The 27286-nt window shown below is 39.7% G+C and overlaps 1 protein-coding gene across 22 annotated transcripts in view; it reads right to left on the reverse strand.

Moving 5' to 3' along the window:
* Sh3kbp1 (SH3 domain-containing kinase-binding protein 1) overlaps positions 1-27286 on the reverse strand; it is a 344981-nt gene that overhangs the window by 236184 nt on the left and 81511 nt on the right. For 2 of the 22 annotated variants that reach the window (XM_087600888.1, XM_087600880.1), the window contains exon 1: positions 27025-27180. The exons of 17 other annotated variants lie outside the window; for them this stretch is intronic. In XM_087600888.1, coding sequence (XP_087457014.1) covers positions 27025-27057 — 33 coding nt within the window. In that variant the 5' untranslated portion in view covers positions 27058-27180. Of the gene's footprint in view, positions 1-27024; positions 27181-27286 lie in introns of those variants that run through there. 3 more of the 22 variants (XM_087600885.1, XM_087600877.1, XM_087600891.1) reach the window with 2 other exon arrangements.

Genomic DNA, 27286 nt, shown 5'->3' on the forward strand with positions numbered 1-27286 from the left:
ATTTATTTATTTATTTATTTATTTACACATGTTCAGCTGAACATCTAATTCTCCCTTTAATAAACAATTCACAAACTTCCCCAGCACATTATTTTTAGAGTAAAAAGGGATTTTTTTCTAAAGCAGCAGCAGCTCATATTTATACAATTTGTCTTCAAAGCTTAAAAATAGATGTAAAAGTTTCCTGTCAGCCCTGCCTCACCGTCTCTGAACAGTGGCAGAAAAACAGACATGGCTTTCTGGGATGCTGGCTTGTGTGTTTTAAATGAGCCTCTGATAGGCTCTCCTCCCTGGGATGTCTACCATAAATAATAGGTGAACAGACCAATGAGGGAAAATAGCGCTACCCATGCTACTCTACTTTCCTCTTGATGCTGGGAAGCTAGAATAATTAATAGGCTGATCTGTACAACAGGTTTTCAACTTGCCCTCATCATGTAAGGATCAGCCTTCTCCCTGCCCTCCAGAGGAGTCCTTCCATCCATCCATCCATCTATCTATCTCTATATATTTTACATCCCTACCACAGTTGTCCCCTCCCTCCTCTCCTCCAATCCCCCCCACTTCTGTTCTCCCCCAATCTACTCCTCCTCTGTTTCTCTTCAGTAAATATAAGTCCTCCCATGGATATCAACCAGCCATGGCATAGCAAGTTGCATTAAGACTAGATACCTCCTCTCCTATTAAGGCTCGACTAGATAGCCCAGTAGGAGCGAAAGGGTCCCAAAAGCAGGCAACACAGTCAGAGACAGCTCTTGCTCCCACTGTTAGGAGTCCCACAAGAAAACCAAGCTACATGACTGTTACATATGTGCAAAGGGCCTAGGTCAGTCCCATGCAGGCTCTTTGGTTGGTGGTTCAGTCTCTGTGAGCCACGGTGAGCCCAGGCAATTGATTCTGTGGGTTTTCTTGGGGTATCCTTGACCCCTCTGGTTCCTACAATCCTTCCTCCCCCTCTGGAAGACATTTTTAAGTTGGAATGTGCTCTGAACCTAGAACACAGGGGAACCTGGGGATAAAAAGGCAGAATGAATTTATATCACACACAAGAGCACCAGCTATCAATTTTCCAGCCAACCGCTGTCAAGCAGATAATATACAAAGTACACACCCCCTGTAATATATATTGTATATCATATATTAAAATATGTTTAAAACCCATCCCAAAATGTGCATGAACAGAGTCAGAGAACTGAATACCCCCATCTTACTACTTATGTCTCCTTGGGCTGCTCAACTCTGTATTTCCTCCTTAGCCATAAGAGAGCACTTCAAAAAGCTTAAATATCATTGAAGTACTTTAAGACTCCAAGTTGGCTTGAAGGAGTGTGCATGGCAATATTTGAGGTTCAATCAAACTTAAGAGCATCATTGTAAAATGTATACCCCATCTTAGAGATAAGACACAACCCCAATGGTCACTTAAGGTAAAGGTAAAATCTACCTGCCTGCACCATACAGCTGAACAGCATTCTTATGGACATTCCTGAGTACAACGAACAATTCCAGCTGGCACTTCCCTCAGAGCTTAGCTAATGGAAGCAAAGAACTGGGTTCTTGGGCTGGGAGCTCAGTGGTAGAGTGCTTGCCTAGCAAGTACAAAGCCCAGGTTCCATTTCTCAGAACTCAAGGGGGAAAACCTCTGTTTTCTTCTCTAAGGAACATACAGAATACTGACTTGTGGTATGTGTATTTGAAATAAAGGGGACATGCTGAGTTCTCAACATAAAACAGATGTTCATAATAGAATGCTTAAAAGGAAATAAAGTTGTCCAACACTGGTCTCATTGATCCCTAATTTTACAGTTTTAATCAGTGAGTCAGCATATGTGTGTATATGAATTCTTTTAAGACCGTTCTTTCTACATCCACAAAAAACTGGAGGCAGTTGTTCCAGCCATCCAGATTGAAGAGCACAGAATCTGACATTTTAAATTTTTTTTGTGCCCTGTGTGTTTAAGTACACACAGGTATATTTTTAATTAGTAAGATTATTTTACCTTATATAAGAATTCCTTTGTAGATATGTAAAACCCTCTTATTAACTACAAAGAAATTTTTACTTTATTTATTAATATTATATTAAGCAATATTACTATATAGCAAATTGCATTTTAATGGGTTGTCTGTGGGTGTATGAGCACACGGATGTGGTAGGGGTATGCATGTCCATGAGAGTGCACATGTGGAGGCCAGAGGTCAAGTTCTGATGCTATTTCTCTGGTACTTTTGACTTTAAGGAGAATGTTCTACAACTTTAAAATGCTTGCAAAATACTACTGTCAGTATTTAGGCAAGTCACACTGTGTTCAAACTTAAAATTGGTTATCATTTTACATGTATTTACCACACTTGAAACTACAGAATTACAAAATACCACCTATACCTTGGTGACAATTTCTTAAAAATTTACTTATTTATTTTATAAGTACACTGTAGCTGTTTTCACCAGAAGAGGGCATTGGATCCTATTATGATGGTTGTGAGCCACCATGTGGTTGCGGGGAATTGAACTCAAGACCTGTGGAAGAGCAGTCAGTGCTCTTAAGTATTGTTACTTACAAGCACATGGACCTCAATTTGAATTCCTGGCACCGAGGTACAAGCCGGGCAACTTGAGGAAAGGCAAGTAGGTCCCAAGAACTTGATGTCCAAGTAGCCTAGCTGAAATGGCAAGCTTCAAATTCAAGACCCTACCTCAAAGGAATGAATACAGCATATGAGATGCACATAGACACAAAATCACCTATCTAAAGCTACAACAACTGGAGAGAAAATGAATTCTCAACTGGGTCTGTCTCTAGAAGGTAAAGTAGTGGAGTCTTCATTTGTATTTCAAGTTCTTGTATTCATCTTGTAAATGTGAAATACATACATTATTTAATAAGGAAAGTATCTCTATCTGAGGTAGAAAAATATATTCCATATATACATTAAAATGAATAAACGATAACAAGGGAAGTAATGAGAAAAAGAACTACACAAGTTTTAGTGTTTTGTGTGTGTTGTTTTCCTTTGCTGTGCCGAGGATCAAACTCAGGATGTACTCTAGCACTGAGCTGCACCCCCAGACTACTTCAGGTTTTAATTGACCCATAAATATATAAAACTTGTATATATCAATGGGACATGATGTGGTATTTTGATATATGTCTATACTATAGCCTATAATCATGTTCACAACTTTTCTTCTCAAGCATTTATTATTTCTTTACAGCAAAAGCATGCAAAGTCCTTTATGGTTTTGAGACATACAAAGCCACCATCTATTAGAGTTACCCTTAAAACTTATGTTCCTGTCAAACTGAAGCTTAGTGCCTACTGATCAATGTTTCTCCACCCTCCCATGTATCCTAAGCCTTTGAACACCAAATTCTCAAATTCTCTGAGATCAGCCTCTCCATATTCCATGAATGAGTGAGAGCCTGCAATGCTAGTGCTGTCCATCCATAACTGGCCTCTTTCACTGAGCATTAATGATCTCCAGCATCCATACGTGTTGTTATAAATGACAGTACTTCGTTGTCTTTTAAGGCTGAGTAGTAGTCCATCATGCGTGTATAGCACTTTTGCATTTTCCATTCATCAGTTAGCAAACACTTAACATTGACTCAATAGCTTGGCTACTGTCACTGGTGCTGGAATGAACACGAGAGTGTAAATGTCTCTTTGGTGTTCTGATTTCATTTCCTTTAGATACACATCCAGGGAAAGAGGGCATCACTGGGTCATACAGCAGTTCTATTTTTACATTTTTGGAGGAACCTTCATCGTCGTTTCTCTAATGGCTGTACAAATTTACATTCTTCTGGACTGTGTGCAAGGGTTCCTTTGTCTCCACATCATCACCAACACTTCTCATCGTTTATCATCTCCATAATAGCTGGAATCAATTTGAATTTCTCCAATGACCAGTGATGTTGAACATTTCTTTTTCATAGACCACTAGACATTTGTATGTCTTTAGAGAAGTACCTGTGTAGTTCTACTGCACACATTTTTAAATTGAGTTATTTGGGTGGGTTCTTGGGGAAGGATATTACGGAGTTTTTGGAATTCTTTATATAACCCAATTATCAAACTTGGTCAATTGTCATTGATAACGTTCTTCATAAAAGCTTAAGTTATGGCTGGCAATATGAGAATCACTTCAGCTTCAGAGAGTACTATAAGGAGAAATTGAAATAGCTAAAGAGATAGGGAGTGAACAGTCACCTCTAACAGCTTTGTAAAACAGTGGGACCCTCAACATAGAATCAAAGAAAACAGAAACTAGCCATCAAGATAGCAAAGAAAAGCTAGCAATCGAAAAACAAGGCAAAAAAAAAAAAACAGCCTGAGGCCAGATTTTTTCAATTCCAGAAGATTCTGTATCTAATAAGGGCCGTCCTCCCAGCTTCCTGAGTCACCACCCACGCACACTCTTGTTTCTTCTCTTTGCAACACTGAACATGAATGTGAACATTAACTGGAGTTACAATAATAACCCCTTGGAGAAATGGATTTTTCACAAGAGAACGCCAAAAGAAGCCTTCAGAATTCTGAAGAATATCCCATGGACATGGGCAGGGATGGAAACAGTACAAAATGAGAAGTGTGCTTGTTTGTGAGAGAGGCTCGTGTGGTAGGAGATGTGAGCCCCCAGCTAACCATTCCACAATTTCCAGTTAACTCTTTCTCTTCATGTTCCCCACATGCTATATGACAGGCATCGTGTGACCATGAATAGTATATAGTACTGGGATTCATAACGGTATATTTAATACAAGTATGAAACCATCTCCCCTCACCCCACAAGCTCCCGTTCCACTCTCTAGCTAGCTGTCCTTTGTATCTGGTCAGAAATCAATGTGGCATTGTGTCCGCACAGTCTTCTCTATCTGGCAAGTTCCTGGGACAGCCCATTTATAGAGAGCAAGCAGAACAAACCTACCAATAGACAAAAACATAACCACAGAAGGACACACAAATCCACCCACAGACAGAAGCACAGGCAGGAAAACAGATACTGCTGCACCGACACACAGTCAGACACAGAGACTAGAAATAACGTGAAAAGGAGAGTCATACGTAAGGACAGATGTGCTGGGCCCTAAGGCCTATGGCAGAAGTAGACCTAATAGCTGTGCTCTAGTCATGTCCCCACCTCAAGCTCTGCCAGTTGTCACTCGTTCAGAATTCTTTGAGCCTAGATCACAGCCTATTATTTGCAAGACTACCTTACTTTAACTTATTCAAACTCAGCAAAAAAGGATATTTTTAATTTTGATAACTACCAAGTCACAGGTCTACGTACTTCCCTGAGTCATCCGCATTCACTAATCTTTTATCTGTTGCTTTAGCAAGGATGTCTCATACCTCAAGTCAAATGCAAGTTTTATCAAACGATTCAGTCTGCTCCCTCCCCCATACCTACCTATGCCTCTTCCAGCCCTGTAAGAATCGTTTTCAGATGAATTAAATAAACAGCCAGACTCTGGCATGGTATACAGTCCCCAAGTCCCAGCTGACATCACTACCCCATGTGGCTCCCTGCGGCATGTGGCTCTGGGGAGCAGCTGATGCCCTGAGAACAACCTGTCACCCAGTGCTACCCTTGCATAGAAAGGGGAATTAACAGCTGTTCGGCATTCACAAATGGTACATGAGTTGAAAAGGCAGACTCATGGGAACTTAGTAGTCACATTGTCATCAAGGTCAAATGATCCTCCCAATGCAAAATGTCACAGTCAATTAAACTGTAGTTTTGGTTTGTTTGTTCATTTTGAGGTCTTGATCATGATCTTAACTTTTCTCCCAGTTTTATATAAGTAAGACACTTGATGTCCTACTCTACAGTACGTGTCCTAATTTTTATCTTACCTATTATAAACAACCATTTAAGCAACAGGAAAAATAATTCTTTCTGCATATCCTCTGAGTGATCTTCAGTAGTACTCAGCTAACGTGTGAGAGACCTGAGCACATTCTAGTTTATACCATCTTTCGTAAGCTCATTAATATACATAAATAAGTGCTCATTTTTACATATTTAAAATTATTTGAGCTTTCATTCCCTGAGATTTCAGTTACATAAAGTCAACAATAGCCCCAAAATGTTTGATACAAAATTCCAAAAACAGACAAGTTATAAGCTTTAAAGTGTACACTATTCTTTGTATCATGATAAAGTCTTACACTAGTCCACTCCATCCCGCTAAACCTACTAAGAATAGAAATCATCCTTTGTCCACACTACTTGCACTTCGGTCACTCAGTAGCAATTTCAGGTATCAGATTGATTGTATTGATATCATACACTTATGTTGAAACAAGCCCAGTTTTACTCAATAATAACTCAAAAGCCCAAGAGTGATTAATATTGGCAATTCTGATATTTCAAAGATAAGTTACTAAGTGCTTCAAGTGAAAAGGTAAGAAACTCTTCACATAAAAATTTATCAAGGCATGTATATACTATGTATGTATGTATGTATGTATGTATGTATGTATGTATGTTAGCAACAATATATGTTATATAGGGTTTGGAACTATCTGCAGTTACAGATATCCATTGTGGTCTTGCCTTGGCATAGATCCCATAGAAATAAGAGGGGCTGTTATATTCTCAAACTATAAAGAAAATCTAAATGATGCCATCAAAAATAATTATAAGGGGGTTGGGGATTTAGCTCAGTATTAGCGTGCTTGCCTAACAAGCGCAAGGCCCTGGGTTCAGTCCCCAGCTCCAAAAAATAATAATAATAATTATAAGGGTGGTCCTATTTTACAAAGCTTGGCCCACTAAGAGACCATCTATCTGCAAATTTATCCACACTGTCTTCTGAACAGGGTAGGCAGTAAATCTACAACTCAACAGTGGCATCCTCTCTCTGACAGTCACTCTGTCTAGTACAGTGACAGAATTTTCATTAAGAATTTGTCATCTACTAGGCACAATGGCACGTCTTTAATCCCAGAACTAGAGGCAGAAGAAGGCAGATATTTGTGAGTTCAAGGCCAGCTTGCTCTACATAATGAGTTCCAGACCAGCCAGGTATACATAGTGAGTCCCTTCTATGCACCACAAAAAAAGAAAGAATGGTAAGAAATTAAAAAAGAAAAAAAGAACGTGTCACTTGTCTCAAGATAAGCACTTCTGCAACTGATGCTTACCCTGCCCCCTCCGTTCCTGTCATCAGCCTTATGGAAATAAGTGCCTCATCACTCTCAGCTCCAAATACACTAGGAAAGCAGATGCCACATAGAACATTCCTCTCTGGTTCAAGTTGGCTTCTAACAAATGGAGATATTGGGTTGCTTGATTTGCTTCCATTGACTGCTTTTATTAAGCCCATAAGCCTTTTCTGGAAAGTTTTACCTCACATTTTCATCTATTGATTTTAACATCATGCCTTGTTCAATGTTTCTCCTGAAATATTAGCACTATATCTTAACCTGACATGCCAGCTTGCTCTAAATCATTCATTACTGGAGAAAATTCAGTGTGAACATTAACTCTAAATGGAAAAAATTAGCTGTATTAGCCCAGTGTCAACTCCAGCCCATTAAGAAACCTAGCAATGAATTAGTCCTGGATCTAGTCGGGGAAACCTGGGCCCTGAATGTTACCAGCAGCAGACACTGCTGAAGCTCTGCTCTATGTGTATCCATCCTTTATGGACATGCACCCCTATTCATGCTTCTTAATGACCCAAAGACTCTAAAAATTCCACTTAAATGGCCGTCAAGAAAATTACCTCCCTCTCTTACAGCTAGAAAAGCATCTTAGAAGCTATGTTCTCACTGCAGCCACTATGATATAAAAAATATTTGTAAGCTACTTCACATTTGGTATCCCCCATTGATATTTAGTAATTCTACCCTGTGCAAACTGGCAAGAACACGCTGCCCTTACCCTACAGTGTCTACAGGGAGTACTGCTGGTATTTAGCACAAATGTGACGAGTCTAAAGGTTGATCAAGCATGGCAAGAATTCATCCACCCCTCCCCCCAAAGATTTAGCTATTCCCTTTAGCTTACAGAAAACAAAGACTTCGGGATATATGTTCTTCAAAATGACCTAAAACCAGAAGTCTTAAAAAGAACAGTATACTTATAATCCTCCATATATCTGAGCCATAATGGCCTTGCGCTACTGGAGGAAATCTGACACAGACTTAGTATGTGGCCTGGGCTGATATGTTCTTACTCAAAAAATACAAAGGGCCTAAAAGAAGATGCTGGAGGAGAAATGAAAGCAGAGGGCGTGGCTGCTGAGATAGTACTGTTGGTATTGAGCTTGCTTCGCATGCATGAGACCCTGAGTTCAGTCCACCAGACACGAAGAGAATAGGAGAGGGCACACAGTACCGCCTCATGGTGGAACTCTCTCCAAATGAGAGTGGAGGGGTGGCTACAGGGATGAGTTGTCCACCAAGTAGTGATATCCCCTAGTCAAAGGACAAGAGAATTAAATCTAAATCTAGCCTGATAGCCTGGCTTGTTGAATGTCCCTTCCCCTTTTCACAGAGGCCCTTGTTGATCGGCATATTTTAACCTTCTTCTGATCCTTGCCAAACTACCAACCAGCTGTCACCAATATCTGTATTGAAACAGCACGCAGCCACCACTGAGGCTGAAAGACCCACCGAGAGAGCACTGAACAAGCACTAACCCCTGAGCTAAATCCAGATTCTGTCTCCCAGCCTTCATCAGCTAACATTACTTGTTCTTAAATCTTTGGCAAGTCAAAACAAAAGTAAGTCCTCACAAAACATATTTTGAGGAAGCTCAGTCCACCTCCACTTCATTAAGGACTGCAGAACCCACCAGCAACGGACTGAGACTGCTACAAAGCCAGGTGGGAGGTTCAGAGACACAGCAAGGGGCTGTGGGATCCTTTTGAGAAAGCTGCCCTGCCCTAAACAAGACCGGAAGAGAGGAAGTCATCACACAGTCAGGGCTTTAAGGATACAAATGTACAGGACAATCCCATATAAACCAAAATACAAGGGTATGCCACCAGCCCAGGCCTCAGAGGGCCCATATCTGCTACTCACTTTCTGGAGCATGCTTTAAACCAGTGGTTCTCAATGTTCCTAATGCTTTAATACAATTCCTTGGGTTGTGGTGACCCCAACCACAAAATTATTTTTGTTGATACTTCATAACTGTAATTTTGCTACTGTTATGAATTGTGAATATATATATGTATGTATATATATATGAATATATATATATATATATTCATGATTCACAGGTTAAGAGCCACTGCTAAGCCTAAGGACCTGGTCTGTTCTTCCTAAATTCTCCATTTCCCTAAGTGACTCAATAACCACATCCCCACTACTCGAAGTACAAAGGTTCTCCCTTATCAGAGACGTATGTTCCAAGTCTCCAGTGGATACTCAAAGCCATGAATACTACCAAATCCTGTATATTCTTGTGGTATTCCCATACCAAAAAAAAAATACCACCGACAGAATTAATTTCGAATTCTGGCCCAGTAAGAGATTATTGACAATAACTCATATGAAATAGCACAAATATAATAGACTGGAGCAAAAGTTTGGTGTTTAAGGCGCATTTTTCAGTGAAGTCAGGGTTCCTTGAATACAAGTCCTATGAATCCATGACAGGCAACCTGACAATCAATACCACAGTGACTAATGGGGAGGTAGCATCACATACAGTGAGAATAAGCTGGACAAAGGGATGGTTCAGATCCGAGGCAGGATGAAGCAGGATGCAGTGGGGTGGTGTGAGGTTTCATCACGCTACACAGAATGGCATGTAATTTAAAATTTATGAATTGTTTATTTCTGGAAATTTCCATTTAATATTTTGAGACCATAGCTGACCACGGGTGAAGGAAGTAGGGTACGGTAATTTGGATGAGCTACTGTTCCTTCTGCACTGAAGGACCTAGCTGAAGCCTCCGTCACAGATACAGTTGAGAGAATAAGCATCCCACTATTATCACTCCTGTGCAAGATACTGCAGCCAGGGTCTGGACAGAACCCCTGGCCCCCAAACCTCCACATGCCCCAGTCCTCTAGCACATTACACCTATATAGAAGTAATTTCAGGGGGAAGAGAAGAAATCTGAGGCTGTCAGTCTAGGGCAGCTCTCAAACTGAAGATTCCTGCTAGTGGGAATTTAATGGGTTCAGCCACCACGGAAATCAGTACAGAGGTTCCCCAAAAGACTGAAAACAACACTCCCATATGACCCAGCTTCAACACTCTTGGATATATATCAAAAGGCTTCTTAATTAGCATATTTTCCACATTCATGTTTGCTGAAATACTACCATTCACATGAACCAAGATAATTCCCAAGAGGGAAGGAGGGACAAGGTGGGAGGGTGGGAGCGATAGGAAGGCAAATGCAAGTAAATTACAACTCCGTGTTTGTGTGTGTGTGTGTGTGTGTGTGTGTGTGTGTGTGTGTGTGTGTGTTTATAAAACATGAAGATGAAATCCATTAGTTTATATGGAAAACAGCTTCTCTGGTGTCAAGCTGAGCCTATGGTATAAGAGGCACAAGCTAGACTAAAGTTCTGTGGTATGCAGAGGCACTGTGTAAGAGAAGAAATGGCTACCCAAGGAATGATGTTACAGGCAATCCCAGGGTCCCAGAAAGCAGCTGGGTACATCTGAATTCTTGGGGATGAGCACCAGAGCAGAGGCAGGATTCTTCCACAGCCAATTTGTCCTTATCTCCTGCCTCCCTGGAAAGAAGGAAGAGCTAGGTCTCTTTAGGAACTATTAGAGAAGTACAAAGTTCCGACAACACAGTAGTATAGAAAACAGAAGGAGAAAAATACGGTTCACCTTCTAAGATACACTCAGTTCCTCCTTGATCTAATGAGCCAAGAAAGTAAGCAGATATGAGAAGGATTCCCAAGTCCCAATCATACCCATCCATAGTCCCCAAGAATCCAGGGCTTGGGGTGGTTAGTAACTACTGAAGAAATGAGGACTCTTACGAGAAGTGGGAAATCTGCATCCTAGTTGTGTGCTTTTGAGAAAGGTACATTGCTCCCATAGCCACAAGTATCTCTCCACCTACGAGGTGTTCACACAAGCAGGAACAAAATATATGGCTGCTTGCAAGAGTAGAACTAACTAATAGAAGTTAAGGGAAGAAAGAATAGATCAGAAAATTATTATGAGCAGATCAAGTTCTTTGGCCCTTTTATAGTTCTGACTGATGCTGACGTAGAAAGTTCCTCTGAGTATAAGGAAGTGAGTCAGCCCAAGCACTACAGTAAGACCTTGTCTCAGAACAACTCTATTCTTCCCTTTGTGGTACCATTTTCATCCATTAATTTATTTCATCCAACAATGAAACCACTTCTAAAGGAAATAAGATGAGAATTAACCAGATGCTCTAGCATCTCTGGTTGCAGACCAAGATTCTACATGATCTACTAGGCTTTAGGTCCAGTTTCCAGAAGAAAATGGTGCTTTAATTGACTGGCTATACTGAGCAGCATGTATCTGTGCTTTCTAAATTTTAGTGGTATGTCTAGACATATTGCTCTAGAAATCCTAGAAGTGGAATCAATATTTTCATAGACATCAAACCGTATATAGCCATTTACATAAAAAGATGAGGATCATACTTTTTATTTTGAAGAGCAAAACAGATGGAAAAACCAGCATCTGTCATCAAATGGCTAATTAAATAGAATGTGGCATATTCTAACACTGGGATTTAAAGTGTTCTCAGAAAAGATGTTATGATGGGAAGTGCACATAATACATCAGGTGGACAAGGGATCAATACTATATCCAGTGCATTGATGCATCCACACATCTCATATGTACAGGAGCCAATCCCCTGGCACAACTTTTAAAATGTGACTTAGTATCCCTGAATCCTGGGTAGACCTATATTTCCAAGAGATTCTGGGTGACAGAATTTGTGTCTTGCAATTAAGAAGGGATATTTCCAATTGAAATGAAACTTTATAAGAAACAGCTCCCTAAAGGCAGATCGATAAAAGCATACATCAAACAACTGAGCTGGGGATAGGAATGAGAATTAGCTATAAATGACAATGAAGGGCCTCATCCAATGATGTTCTAAAACACTTTATGATAATTGTGCATGTGAATAAAATTATTCATAAAACCATATACTTGAATGAATTATGTAATATTTAAACATGCTTCCAGAAGGATACTGTCTAAAAGATTTTTGAATGACCAGGTTTTTTTTTAATGCTTACACAGCAGTTCTAAAGACAATGAAATAACTTTAAAGCCATACTCTGAGTTACAGAAAATGAGGAGTTAGTACTTAATGGGCATGTTTTCAGTTGGAGAAGATGAAAATACTTTAAAAAGAAAAGCAGTTTTGGGGGTTGGGGATTTAGCTCAGTGGTAGAGCGCTTGCCTAGCAAGTGCAAGGTCCTGGGTTCGGTTCCCAGCTCCAAAAAAAAAAAAAAAAAGAAAAAAGAAAAAAAAGAAAAGAAAAGCAGTTTTGTTGGGTTTACACTGTAAATATACTTATTGCCAGATATGTTCACTCAAAAAACTTAGAATTGGGGCTAGCAAAGTTGGCTTGGTGGTTAAAGTACTTACTGTGAAAGCATGAGAGATAGAGTTTAGACTCCCAAAACCTATGTAAATGTCAGATGGCAGCCCACCTGTAATTCCAGCCTTGGGAGGTACAGACAGAGTAGCTCCAGAGCAAGCTGGCTAGCTAGTAAAACTAGCCATACTGGTAAGATCTGGTTTTGAGAGACTGCTTCAATGATGAAGGTCAGCTCTAAACACACATACAGATGAGAAACACTAAATGAACTCAGCAGGTTGTATTTATAACTTTATAAATCAATTTATAAATTTAACAATGAAGAAGAAGAAGAAGAAGAAGAAGAAGAAGAAGAAGAAGAAGAAGAAGAAGAAGAAGAAGAAGAAGAAGAAGAAGAAGAAGAAGAAGAAGAAGAAGAAGAAGAAGAAGAAGAAGACATGAATTTAAAAGGCATGGGGACCATAGGTGAAGACGGATGGAGAGTAGGGAGAGGGGAAATTATCTAAATACAGTATTCATATGAAACTCTCAAAAATAAGATATTTTTAAAAAGACGATAGAAAGCAATTGAGGATGATTCCTGACATCAACTTTGCCTCCACAAGCACATGCATGCATCTGTGCACTTGTACATATGTGCCCACACATGCAAAAACTTACACATACATATGCATATACCAGTTACAAAAAGAAAATAATCTGAATATTTATATGTATTTTATCACAATAATAAATAAAACAAGCACAAACTATTTTCACATCTTGCCAATGAAAGATTTTTTTCTCCCTTGTACTCCTATTCAGATGACATCCTAACACTGTTACAGTAGTAGAGTGACTGGAAATAATGCCCCTACAGAGATATAGCAATATCCTGTGTGATTTCAAACCTCTAGACAAGGGCCCTTATTTGGAGAAGCAGTCTTTACAGATACATTTAAGGATGTTAAGATGAAAAGAGCATTTTGAGTCATCTAGGCAGTCCCTAAATTCAATGACAAGTATTCCTATGCAAGGCACGCAGAGGGAGAAGAGAAACACAAGAAGGCGATATGAAGATGGGGCACGGTTGGAGCAACATACAAGCCAAAGAAGCCAGCAGAGGTTGGGCACATTAGTTTGTTTTCTATCGCTGTAATAAAATACTGACCAAAACCAACCAGGAGAGGAAAGAGTTAGTTTCAACTTACAGGTTCTAGTCCAACACCGAGGGGAAGGTAGGACAAGAATTCAGGAAAGGAATCTTGAGGCATGAACTAAAGCAGAAACCAGAGAAGGACGCTGCTTATTGGCTTCCTTGGCTGCCTATGTTATAGTGCCAGGGTCCACTTGCTTTCTTATGCAACCAAGGACTCTCCTCTCAGGGATGGCACTGGCCACGGTGGGCTGGGCCCTTCCACATCTATCATCAAACAAGAAAACGTTGTCAGGCAGGCATGTGCGCGCGCGCGCACACACACACACACACACACACACACACACACACACACACACACACACACACACACACACACACACAGAGGCCAGACTGATGGAGACAATTCTTCAGTTGAGTTTTCCTGTTCCCAGATAACAAATAGGTTTGTGTCAGGTTAATGAAAACAAATCAGCATTCTTGGGGCATCTAGGAGCATTTCTTCCCCTAGGACAGTCAGAAGACAACTTGGTTTGGGGCTTCCAGCCTCTGGACCTATAAGACTTCTGTTGTTTAGCCACTCAGTTTATGGAATTTGTTGTGGCAGGCCAAGGAAACAAAACCTCCATCCAATATAAGCCCAGTGATGCTCCCACCGAAAACTCCACTCACAGTCCAGATCACACACCACATCAGCCAGGGATTCACTAGCCATGGTGGTGGGAGTGGAGAGAGAAATAAAAAAGAAAGAAAACTTGGCACAAGCAGCCATCAAAGAGAGCTCCACCTCAACCCTGCGGTACACACTCTGTAGACACAGTTCTGGGGAGGTAGAAGGATCAGTTGAGTTCAGAAATATAAAAGCCACCTGAGCAACACAGCAAGACTGGGTCTTGAAAAACACACCAAGGCTGGAAGAAAGAGTTCAGTCAGCAAAGTGTTTGTTGCATAAACATGAGAATCAGAGTTGGATTTTCCAGAAGCCATTTTTTTATAAAAAGCAAAGCAGAGTGGTGTCTTGTAATCACAATGCTGCGGTAAGTAGAGACAAGTGGATCACTGAGGGTCTCTGGCCATTCACCTAGCCTAATTGCCCAGTTCCACGTCACTGAGAGACCCTGGCTAAAAAAGACATAGTGGACAGCAGCTGAGCAAGGACCTGTAGGGCTTGTTCTCTGCTTTCTGCACACACACATACAGAGTGTGGATCCACAAACACATGAAGCCACACATACATTAAAAATAATAATTTTTTTTTAAATACCAGAACAGAGAGGCTACAGAATATTTTTCAAGATAATTTTCCTGGAGACACTTAGAGACATTCTATAAAATACCAACCAACTCAAGGGCCATCTAAAAGAATGCCTTTCCACACCACAGCTGTTCTTTGCCACTGTCTTGTCACCTGGTTCTAGCAGCCATATTGGCAGGGAAGCCTCACTAGCACGTGAGTATCTTTTACACGGATCTCAGCTGTCTTCCTAATTGTTTTCAACAGCCCAGCATGCCAGTCTGCCAGCACCCTCCAATAGTCACGGCAGATTTCCCCAGTTCCAAAAAAGGCTGCATTTTAAAAAGATTTTTTTTCACCAAAAGCACTAATGACACATAGAATGTCAGATCCTACAGTTTGGAACTAGTCTATGAGAAATGAGGACTAAAGTCAGATCAGCGTGTTTTCAGGGCTTGGTTTTATGCATTAACTCATCTTTTAAAAAAGTGTGTGCAAACCTTGCATACCCCAAACCAAACAAAACCGTCACCTAATTGAACAATGTCTAAGGCTGGACATTTATAATTTACATAAGCTGTATCCATGGCTTTAGGTTTTCCATTCCAAGTACATCGTGCAACTAATTCACTGTTTCCAATTTTCCAGGGGTTTCTTCCAAGACATTAGGGAACTCAATTTCTAAGAGTATTGGCATTCAAAAACCAGCAGGATTAATAAATCCTTCTACTGGAAAATCCAGGCCACTATGTTCCCCAAATGGGTTTAAAATGAACCCAGATCAATTATTTGACAACCATCTGGTTGCTAACAGGAGACTTTTGGAAACTAGGCTCAAAATAAAAACGCACAAACTGGCACAAAGTTCAGCAAATCAACGAGATTTAAAACCCAGATTGCATCTCCTCCAATGCTTTCTAACCAGCATTTCAATGTCTACTTCTAGAATCTTCATTTTTCCCAGCTGTTTATTATATTTTTGACTCTTCATCATGTGAGGTCTTTCAATAAAATCCTTGGTGGTGGTGGTGGTGGTGGTGGTGGTGGTGGTGGTGGTGGTGGTGGTGGTGGTGGTGATGTCAAGAGGAAGTTTCTTCTCTATCTCTCTGTATCAGGAGATGTAGTACACAATTAAGCTATGCTTCAGATAATTTTTAGATAGCAACTTTGCTATTACACAAGGAATATTACCACCACATCAAGAGGAAGTACAAAATCCAAACTGCTGAGAAATACAGTTCTGAAACAGTTCTATTTGTGAATGACTCCTTCTGTGGTACCAGTTGAGGCACACTGAAAAGATGTCTCTTCAAACGTCTGTGCCTCATCCCTCAACTCATCCATCTTCAAGAGAGTCTGAATAATCAGATTTAGTAATGGACTCAAACAAAACTTGGACCAAAAGGAGCCTATAAATGCATCTGCTTCAACTCCCTCATTACATAGACACAGTTCCATACCTTGTCCAATCAATGCAATCCTGTTCCCATAACAAGTATTTACTGAGTATGAACTCCACACTAAGCACTGTACCAAATAACAAAGGTAGGTCTGCCCCATCTCTCAAAATCTATAACCTCATGTAGTGAGAGACAAAAGTCAATATAGAGCTTTGAGAGGAAAAAGGGTATCTTTATCAAAGGAAGAAAAAACTGAAGGCTTTTGGTCTAACTTGAAATATTTGATACAAATATTTTCAATCTGGCCAGGCATGCTGGTATAGGCCTCTAATCCCAGTACTTGGGAGGCTAAAGCAGAAAGATTGACATAAGTTTGAGGACAATCAGGGGCATTCCGAGCCATCCAGAGTTATAGAACAACATCCTATCTATAAGAAAAAAAAATAGTTTCTCAGACAGCTCAGTAATTGTTGTCACTAGTGGATCCTATCATGCTAATGCATTCTGATTGGAAAGCATGGGATTATTTTAACCATAAAGCCTATGGAAGGTGCCCATAAACTGATAAATGGATACACAAGGCACAGAGTATTCATAAAATATTACTCATCCTTAGAAAACAAAGCATATCCTGTCACATGCTACAGATGAAGCCGGAGGATATTCTACTAAATTGAGTAAGCCCAGCAAAGACAAAGCCTACCTACTAAGATCGCTCAGTGTGAGGCACCTGCAAATGGACAAAAAGCAGAATTTTGGCTGCCAGGGCTTAGGGTACAGAACAGGGGGTTGTTCAACAGATACACTGTTTTGGCTTTATAGGATGAGAATGTTCTAGAGATTAGAGGCACAAAAATTCACAGAATACACTTCACATTATTGAACTGTATACTCAAAACTGGGCAAGACTGCTCATTCTGTGTATTTTATGAAATTTTAAAAATTTATATCAAATCATATGAGCTTAATGAAACAGGCCAATTTCCATTTAAAAGAGGAGGTAACTTTTACCACCTCGAGCATCAACCTACTTGTATGTCTGGGACCAGAGTGAGACTGTGCAGGATAGAGTAGTAATTCTAAATATAGATTTGTGTCCCTTATCCAAAATGCTTAACACTTACTATACATAACAAAATGTGTTGGAAATGGTACTGTACTTTAAACACAGGATTCATGTATTTTTTTGGACAGAATAATGAAATTGATTTCAGAACAAAAGCTTTGTTGGGCTTCACTTTATATACTCATATGTCACAGCTTGAAGGAAACTTTACAGGCTTTTAGTGCACCTGCTTTTGGTTTTTTGTCACATGACATCAGCAGAATTTTCCACTCATGACATCACAGAAGTTTCAGATTTTTAAGAACTTTATATTTCATGTTTTCAAACCAGGGGGTTTCAACCTTTAACATAACCAGACAGGCATCTGCCTTCCAAATAGTGGAGATTAGCAGATAGGGGAAGGGTTCGAAGGAAGGAGTACTGATGACTCCAAAATGATTACTGAGGGTAGGCGAGAGGGATACAAGTGGCTCCTTTGACTAAGTTGTTTTTGTTCAGTGTATATTTGAAATATTTGTAGTGATAATCAAAAATAAAACAATAGAAAGCTAGTTTAGAGGCTCGAGACAAAACAGATCTCTAATATTGGTTATTCTAATTCATTATATCCCAGCCACATAAAGAACCTGAGACACATAAGTGAACTTAAGGATAGCAACAATATAACTAATTCATTTTAAAATCATACCTTTCTTTTTTAATTTTTTAGATAGAATACATTTACATCATTCAAATAACATATACCTGAACACTAAAAGACACACACACACACACACACACACACACACACACACACACACACACACACACACACACACGTGCAGGTGGCCTGCTTTAACTCTTTCCACCTTCTTCCCCTGAGACAGGCTCATTCTCTGAACCTAGAGCCAGGTGACATACAAGAAACCCCAGAGATTCTCACATCTCCACCTCCCATAGCACTGGGGTTAAAGGCAACATGCCAACAGACCTACCTCTTCATGTGAATGCTGGAGGTTTGAATTCGGGGCCTTGTGCTTATGCAGCAGGTGCTCTTAGCACTAAGCCATGTCCCTAGGCCCTTTTATTGTTTGTTCTAATTGTAGAGTACACCATTATATGAATGTACTATAATTTATATACCCCAAGTGAATGTGTGATGTTTACAATATTTTGAATGTGTGATGTTTACAATATTTTTCTACCAAGAATAGCTTGTAAGAAAACTAACTTTATTAAAAACAAGATATATGGGTATACTGTCCCATGTCTATAATCTCAGCTTCTCAGAGGCAGATGCAGAAAGACTACAAATTCAACATTAGTACTGGCTGTTTAACTAATTCAAGGGCATTCTGAGATACTTGAGACCCTAATCTCAAAAACAAAGTGAACAGGAAAAATCAATCACTATATACCACAACTTAATATGTTAGTATGACCTTAAACTGGTATTCTCCCATCTCTTCTGGAATCTCTGACACATAAACTACAATCCCAACTAAAAAGCCTTTCTAGGGGTTGGGGATTTAGCTCAGTGGTAGAGCGCTTGCCTAGCAAGCGCAAGGCCCTGGGTTCGGTCCCCAGCTCCGAAAAAAAGAAAAGGGGAAAAAGCCTTTCTAGTCCATTCTGACCCCGAGTGAGTGCCAATCCCTCATTTCTCCTCTACATATTTTCATACAACTGGCCTTATACTGTTGCCTGATATGAACTCCATGCTGGAGTTCACAGCTATTGGCCATACCACTGAATTTTGCATATTACATAGCAGCTCTGTTAAGCTCATGCTCAGTAAATACTAATCGACTAGCATTAGTAAACGCCTCTCTTGCTCAATACTCAGTTTTTTCAACCCATATGTCCCTCAAAGAAAGTTCCAGCCAGTTTTGCCCTTAGAATCATCATCAAATCATAATCAAATTGTGATTCAATGCCAAAAAATCTAAATCCAACAAATTGAATCCTCTTGGCATGCTCTATACACAGAACAGGAAACATCATGACATTCGGAAGGTGCCCGACATCCCAATTCACAGGCACAAAATGATATTTAAATAGCATCTGTGGTGGGGACAGAGCCAATATATACAAGAGAGTCACAAGCAACACTGATGTGGAGTAAAGACGAGCTCTCTCACATTTGTAAGGATAAATTATGTTCACCATAATTCCCAATCACATTTTAATTTTACTCAGCAATTTATTTCATTCATCCAATCAATTTACATTGAGAGTGGTGTCTGAGCTGAGACCTGCATGTCAAGCAGGGGTAGCAAACCAGGTAAGAAACCCTCCAGACATAGACAGAGGTACACAGATGGCAAATTGGGTTGGAATACAAACTCTTTCACAGGCTAAAATGTATTTTTCTCTTTTTTTTTTTTTCGGAGCTGGGGACCGAACCCAGGGCCTTGTGCTTGCTAGGCAAGCACTCTACCACTGAGCTAAATCCCCAAACCTAAAATGTATTTTTCTACAAGAAGTTCAAGTCCACAGTGCCTGGGAATGGGGCCTTATTTAGAAGCAGGGATATTGCAGATGATAAAGGTAGGATGAGTTCACTAGTATGGCCCCTAAACTATGAAAATATAGATTATAAAATCCTCACAAAAGAAGGGGGGATTGGAGCCAGGCGTAATTGTTTAACACCTGAAAGCTCAGCACTTGGGAAGCTGAGGCAGAAGGACTCCTATGTGTTTAAGGCCATCCTAAAGTGAGATTCAGGCAAGTCTGGGCTACAGCCTGAGACCCTATCCACCCCCCCCCCAAAAGAACAAAAATAGGGGAAAGAAGATAATTTGGACAGAGACATGTAAATGAGAAGAATACCACATGAAGATGAAGGGAAAAAGAGCTATAAGCTAGAATACCAGAAAACAGAAGCTAGGGAGAGGGATGGTACAGTTCCTCAAGAGATTTCAGAAAGAAGCAGTCCTGCTTGGACTGGAATGCCAAGCTTAAGAGTTCCACTGGAAAATCTGCATTGGTTAAACCACTCAATCTCTTGTTTTTAAAGCTATGTGGATAAACTATCATAGCTTGAATATGAAAAGGCGTCTACAGGTTTATTATTTGAATATTTGTTTTCCAGCTACAAGGGCTGTTGTGGGGGACATTATACTCTTTAGAACGTATGGCCTAGTGGGCAAAATTAGATTCCAAGGATTGATCCTTAAAAGGTTATCAGCCCATCCCTTAGTTCTGACCACTCTCTGCTACTGCCATATAAACAAGGGTCCAGTATATACTACCTATCCACCATATACTACCTGTCTGTCTACCATATACTACCTGTCCACCATATACCATACTGTGACTCCATACTCATCATGATGGATGACAAATCTCTGAAACCATGAGCTAGCCTTTTGTCACAGGCTTACACAATGGATATTATGTGTAATGAGGATTCCCACCACACCAAAAGTCACTTCCAATCAATTTTAGGAGCAGAATCTTTGTCCTAATTAAAATTTGATCTGGAACATCAGCGTGATAACAAAAGAAAAGAGTCAAAAGGGTGACTCAGAGAAAAATATGTCACTTTTCAAAACCCATAAAGGACACACCTTCTCTGATCCCATGAGTTCTTTGAGTCCCTATTTGAAAAGAACTTAGAAGGTAGGTGCAGAAGGGAAAAAAGAAAACCTCAAACCAGGCTGGAGCCAGAAGAGGTAGGTGAGGGAACAGAGCAGTGACCACAGGTTGGTATGGGTGAGGGAACAGAGCAGTGACCACTGGTTGGTATGCTCCAAGTGCCATAACAAACAGTGCAGCTAGGGGCTTAAGTAGCAGAACTGCATGATCTCCCACTTCAGGAGGCTGAAAGTAACAGATCAAAGGGTTGGTACACTTGGCTTCTCCTACACTTCCTCTCTTTGGATAATAGATGGCTGCATGTTTGTTACATCCTCACATGATCAACCCACAGTGTACACACACTCCCACTGTCCCTTCTTTGTGTTCTGTTCTCCTCTTCTCATAAGGACACTGGCCATCTTATAGCTTGAAAGTCCCTATTATCTCTAAATGCAATCACAATAATATAGTGTTGTCCAAGACTTCCATGTGAATTTAGAGGGACATGACCTAGCACAAAACATACATCTCTTTAAGGAAAAGGTCACAGAGCTATAGAGCAGACCAGAACCAATTAGGTCCAAAGGCCACTTTGCTGGGATAATACTTCCTGCCTCTCTCATTCTCAGGAAACCCTTACTTTAGCAGTATTAAAATTTCTTTGTGAAAAAGTTATCTTATGGTTTTAAGCCAGCCCTTTGGAAGCTCTTGAAGGAGTTATGTCAGCAGGTCTCAAAGAAAATCTCCTCAGAGGGCTAGCAAGGAGAGAAAAGAATCCACTTCTACCATTCTACTAGAAAAGAAGATATCCCAAGAAGTGGCCCAATTTCAGGATCACTAACATAAGAGGCACTCTGAGACCTGCTTCCTCTCTGTATCTCAGTGTAACTTTCCCAGCGCTAACTCAGAAACTCCTCTCCAACAATATGCTACGTCCTTCTGTTGTCAAGGACAGAGCTCCAACTTCTCAGAGAACATGGGCCCTTCTCAGAGAACAATGTTAATGGGGGTTCTGATAGCTGCTTGTGAATACTGAAGCTCAAGAACGTTCTCCAAATTTCTACCATCCCAGACCACTTCAAATACCAAACCATTGGAAGACAGCCCTTTCTTGCATTCTCCCCTGGGCAGGAAAGTAATACATTGAATGATAAGATTTTATATATTTATATATAGATATAATTTTATTATAAAATATAATATAAAATAGATACTATGTCAAGTACTATTCTGGGAAGAAAAGGAGGACATCCAGGAGAAGTTTCCTTTACTGATCATAGCAGTCCCCCAAATAAGGAGAATTCTGGAATGAAGAGCCAATCAAAATACTCACATACCAAGCCCTATGTTTCACAGTGTTGAAGACTAGAAGCCAGGTGTCAGAACTTGATAGGAGTAAGGGGGGGCAATAAGGACAGTAAATACAGGCATTTGCTGTCAAGCCAGATAACCTGAGTTCAATTCCTAAAACCCACATGGTAGAAAAAAAGTGACCCATTGAAGCTGTCTTCTGACATCCATATGTGCTATAACAACTGTATGTGTACACCTGTGTGAACACATATGCATACATTAATAAAAATATAATTTTAAAAAACTTAATTGGGGTAAAAAAATCTGGTTTTTTCATAAAGAGCAATAAAGGACCTTATATACAACATCATCTTTTTGTGAAAGAACAGTGTAAAAGATGTCAACCTGGAGAGGTAAAAGCTGGAGAATGGAGAAATATCAGGAAAGACTTTATGGAAAAGAAAGCACCAGAGCAGAGCTGGTAATAGCACAATCATATCATACAACGTTGCATTAAATTTCATTTACATTTTACATTTGGTACCCAGTGTAAAGACTCTTTAGTTACGAGGATCCATTTCTAATTCCTTCAATGCCAATTGCGATATATTATCAAATGCCACCAGAAAGGTGACTCTCTAGGCACTGACCTCAAACTTTATACATGTGATTCTTTCTTAATGGCTTTTAAAAATCAAATCCAGTTTCAGACCCATCTCAGAAGAAAATCAGTAAGTACACATCTCTCTGGACACGTACAATACTGTAAACGAATCTCTACAAGGGTCACAGAAATAGATGTCCTCCCCTCCTAACCAGTTACACAAAGAAATTTCTACCTTTGTGTTGCTAATTTATTAATCAACAACTATGCCAGTCAGAGAAGATGTGCCACGGAAAGAAGTCAAGATATATATACACCATTGTGGAAAGGAAATGTAATAAGACCAAACATAATCACTAGGGATACAGGCTCTTAATCTACCAACTCCATCAGTACACACTTACTTCTTGGATAAATTAGCATAAAACAGAATGATTTGTTTCAGGAGGAAAATCTTTAAATGAGCTTAACTAGGGCCCTGATTAAATAGAAGGTGCCAGAGCAGGAAAACATATTAAGTGAAAAAAATCAGTTGGCTCATACCTTGCATATTGCTGCTCAGTTCATGAATTTTAAAACATTTTTCAAATGTAGGAAAAATCCTAGAGAATGAAAAATCAAGGGGTGGAACAGTAGGAAAATTTAAGCTCGTCTATACTTTTGGATGTTTTTGCCATGAATTTATAATTGTAATGTCGTCAAACAATTTTAAGAAAAATACATGGGCAACGAGAATGTAGTCTTAAACTTCTTTTGTGATGTGCATTGTTTGTATGTGAGTGTTTTGTCTGCATGGATGTCTGTGCACCACATGTCCAGTTTCCTTGAAGGCCAGAAGATCAGGTCCCCTGAAACTGGAGTTACAGGTAGCTTTGAGCCACCTAATATGAGTGCTGGGAATTGAACTGGGGTCCTCTGGAAGAACAGCAAATGCTTTTAACTGCTGAGCCATTTCTCCAACTCCCAACAGTGCATTCTTATAATTATTTCCCTCTCCTCTTCTCTTCTGTCTCTCTCTCTCTCTCTCTCTCTCTCTCTCTCTCTCTCTCTCTCTCTCTCTGAGATTGCAAGTATACGTTCTTAAATATTTGCCAGCCTGACTGCTCCTCAGGAAGTAGCATATTACTGTAAAGAAGGTTTCATGAACAAGGCATGAATTCTCAAAGTTTTTTTATTAGTCATCCTTTAATTAGAAAAGCAAAGAACTTTCCACAGCCCATTCTTCAAGTCTAGTGCATAATCAAATTTTTCCAGTGATTATATATATATATATATATATATATATATACATATATATTCAAAATATAATCCAGAACATGATAGATGGGGTACCTTTCTAAGTGGATCTTAAAATTTACAGTGATTATAATTTCTTTATGGAAAAAGGAGCTATGAATGACTTAAGCACGTACATGAACACTTCACAATGTTGCTTGAACTGGTAAAAACAAAATTGGAAACAAATCAAGCATTCACAACAAGAGACAAGGTGAATTAACCATACTGATTACACAGTGAAACATGGTGCAGTCATTATAAACTCTTATCCTATGTTACAGATACATGAGAAGTATTACTTGTGGACTAGTCAACCTTAAAAGTGGATTTTTATAGCATTTTATACAAGAGAGTATTTGGAAAGTTGTATTCATTAGTATATATTTAATCATGAATGTTAAAAAGACAAAATATAAATTGCCATTATTTCTAGACAGGAGAATTACAGATTTTATGTGTTATATTTTAGCTGATCTCTAATATTTTAGTTGTGCGCTTTTTTTTTTTTTTTTTTTGGTTCTTTTTTTCGGAGCTGGGGACCGAACCCAGGGCCTTGCGCTTCCTAGAGTTGTGCGCTTTTTAAACTTTAGAAAAATGTTGATTTTCTTCTTCTTTCACAGATACAATAATCTTTCATCAAAGGGAATTCAACAAAAGGTCTCTCTCTCTCTCTCTCTCACACACACACACACACACACACACACACACACACACACACACAGGAACACATGTCTCTCCCTCCCTTCCTCTTTTATTGTTTTTTTTAAAAAGACTTTTCTGCTGTTTTAGAAACTGGAGAGGGAAAAAGAGACAGGTCTTTTCAAGCATTTGCAAGGTTGTCTCTCCTGACTGCATCAGGTTAATGGTTTCTAATCTGGGGCAACTCTGTACCACTGAGAACATTTGCAAATTTCTACAGACACTTTCTGTTGTAACAATGTGTACTGTTGGCATTTAGCAGGTAGAGACCAGCATGCTGCTGACCAGTGTTCAGGACAAAGGTCTCTCTTTCTCCTAAGAAAAAGACTTAACTGTCCCCCAAAAGTCAACAGTGGCTAAGAAATCCTGTGTCAGGCTAATTAGTTTTCAGACTGCACTCTAATCCTCTACACACATCATACCTTAATGACTGAGAACATCTGCACAAGATGTACATATGGCACCAACCAGGGAAGCAGAATGCCTGAGCTGACTCTGGATAGACCTGCCATTCCTTTTCTTGTTGTGCAACTGCAGACAGACACTACTGACCTCCTGCCCTTCTCTAAGTTGGGAATCTTATCACCTATTATCCAGAGTGTACAAGAAGCTTCAACACAATAAAAAGGGGGATTATAAACTGCTAAGCATCATGTACATATAAATGACATGGTCATTCTAGGATCCTAACCATCTAGGCTTACCAATGAAATGAAAGCTCACTGAAGGTTTTAATCAGACTTTGCCTGGTATTTTTCCTTATTTGGGTCACATCACCTACTACAGAGTCCAGCTTGACTGAAAAAAATCAAAAACCATATACTGAGAGATTTTTGTGCATCTTCATTAACTTATGTTATGTTATAATTTAGTAGTTCCAAACCCTGGAATCAGACTCCTAGAAAAGAACATGACTTCTACTAGCTAAGTGACTATAGAAAGGGATGTGGCTTGGTTTCTCCTGTAACACATTTTCTTTATCTGTTTATTCAAACCAGAACAACTCTGAACCGGGCCATTTGAGAGTGTAAGAAGCCACTGTCAAGGCTAAGGCACTAGCTGTTCATTAGACCTGTCCCCAAACATAAGACTAAGGTTACTCTGAAGAGAAGAGTAATTACAGTTTCTGTCTGGAAAGCTTGCTGTGATGACCTAGTCAGACAAACAGGGCATACAGTACAGTCCCAGTAACTACTGGCTTTGTCTACACTGCTTTCTCTCTTGGATTCATTCAGCAAGTCCTTCATCCAGGCCTCGTGCTTTGTGCAGAGAAGACAAGGGAAAGTCAGATGCTGCCATTCTAAATGGCGGATTTCTTTGCCTTGTTCTACGGAGTTTGGGCTTAATTCTGTAGACTTTTCTTACCTATATACACTGTCATGGTGTGCAGAATTACACACAAAGCCACAAGCCACCATTTGAGGTTGAAACCCAGGAAACCCAGATCAAGTGTATAACAGTTAAAAGTCTGCTTTGCAAACATGAACTGAGAGGTAGAACTTATCTAATCAGCAAAGACAAAACAATTTATTATCCCACAGCCCCTGATGCAGAGAGGCTCTTTCAGCTTGGATAAAACATAGCTGTACAGAAGGAGTCTTGCAGAAGGCACTAATTAATAATACATTATAACCTAGTACTACTCGGTGTTTAAAAGCATATTAGAGTGTCAGCTCCCCTTCATTTCTACATGCGTTCTATTACAACAAATTCTATGCTGTGAGTGATTATAAAACCGCCTTACAGAGCCCTATACATAATAAAAGCCAAGTTTCTCTGACTTGCTTTTATACTCAGATGCATTTGTACTTTTCGCCAAGAAATCAGTAGTTTTCTTCTGCATACTCAAACAATTTTCTTTAAAGGTCAGCACTCACCAGGAGAGGTAAATGTTCTTTATTTTATTCAGATGATTATTAACCTCTAGGGACTTAAGACTATTAATCTCAAACCCTCTCTCCCATTTCTTACTCCCTGACCCTCTATTCCAGTAAAGTCTGTCTCCAATACTAGAAATATAAATTCTCATACCCATGTGCCTACATACTTAAACGTGGGGCCTTGCCCTTCCCCCTTCCTCCTCACTCACATTTTACTACACACACATCCTTAGCCCACCCCTCCTTTAGTGCCCATTTCAGACAGCCATCAGGGAGGCTACTCCTTTAGAACTTGTGAGTTCTACAACATAAGCCAAGCACCATCTCTAGAAACGTAAAACACATACCTCCACCAGAAGAGGATCTAATAAGCTTTGCATATAGAATTCAGAACGAACCAACAGAGTCTTCCTTTCTGTTGTACACTACTCCTCTGTCTTGATTCAAAGAAGCTGTTTTGATGTGGTGCTGGCTACACAGGCATGCTTGGTGTGTGAAAATTCAACAAGACATATGCCTGTGTGTGTTTTTTATATGCACGCTATACTGTTGTAAAATAATTTTAAAGTGGCTTAGATAGTGCAAGTCTGTAGATAAAGTAAACATAGC

Source organism: Rattus norvegicus, chromosome X (assembly GCF_021556685.1).
Source record: "Rattus norvegicus strain SHRSP/BbbUtx chromosome X, alternate assembly SHRSP_T2T, whole genome shotgun sequence".
NCBI classification, from domain to species: domain Eukaryota; kingdom Metazoa; phylum Chordata; class Mammalia; order Rodentia; family Muridae; genus Rattus; species Rattus norvegicus.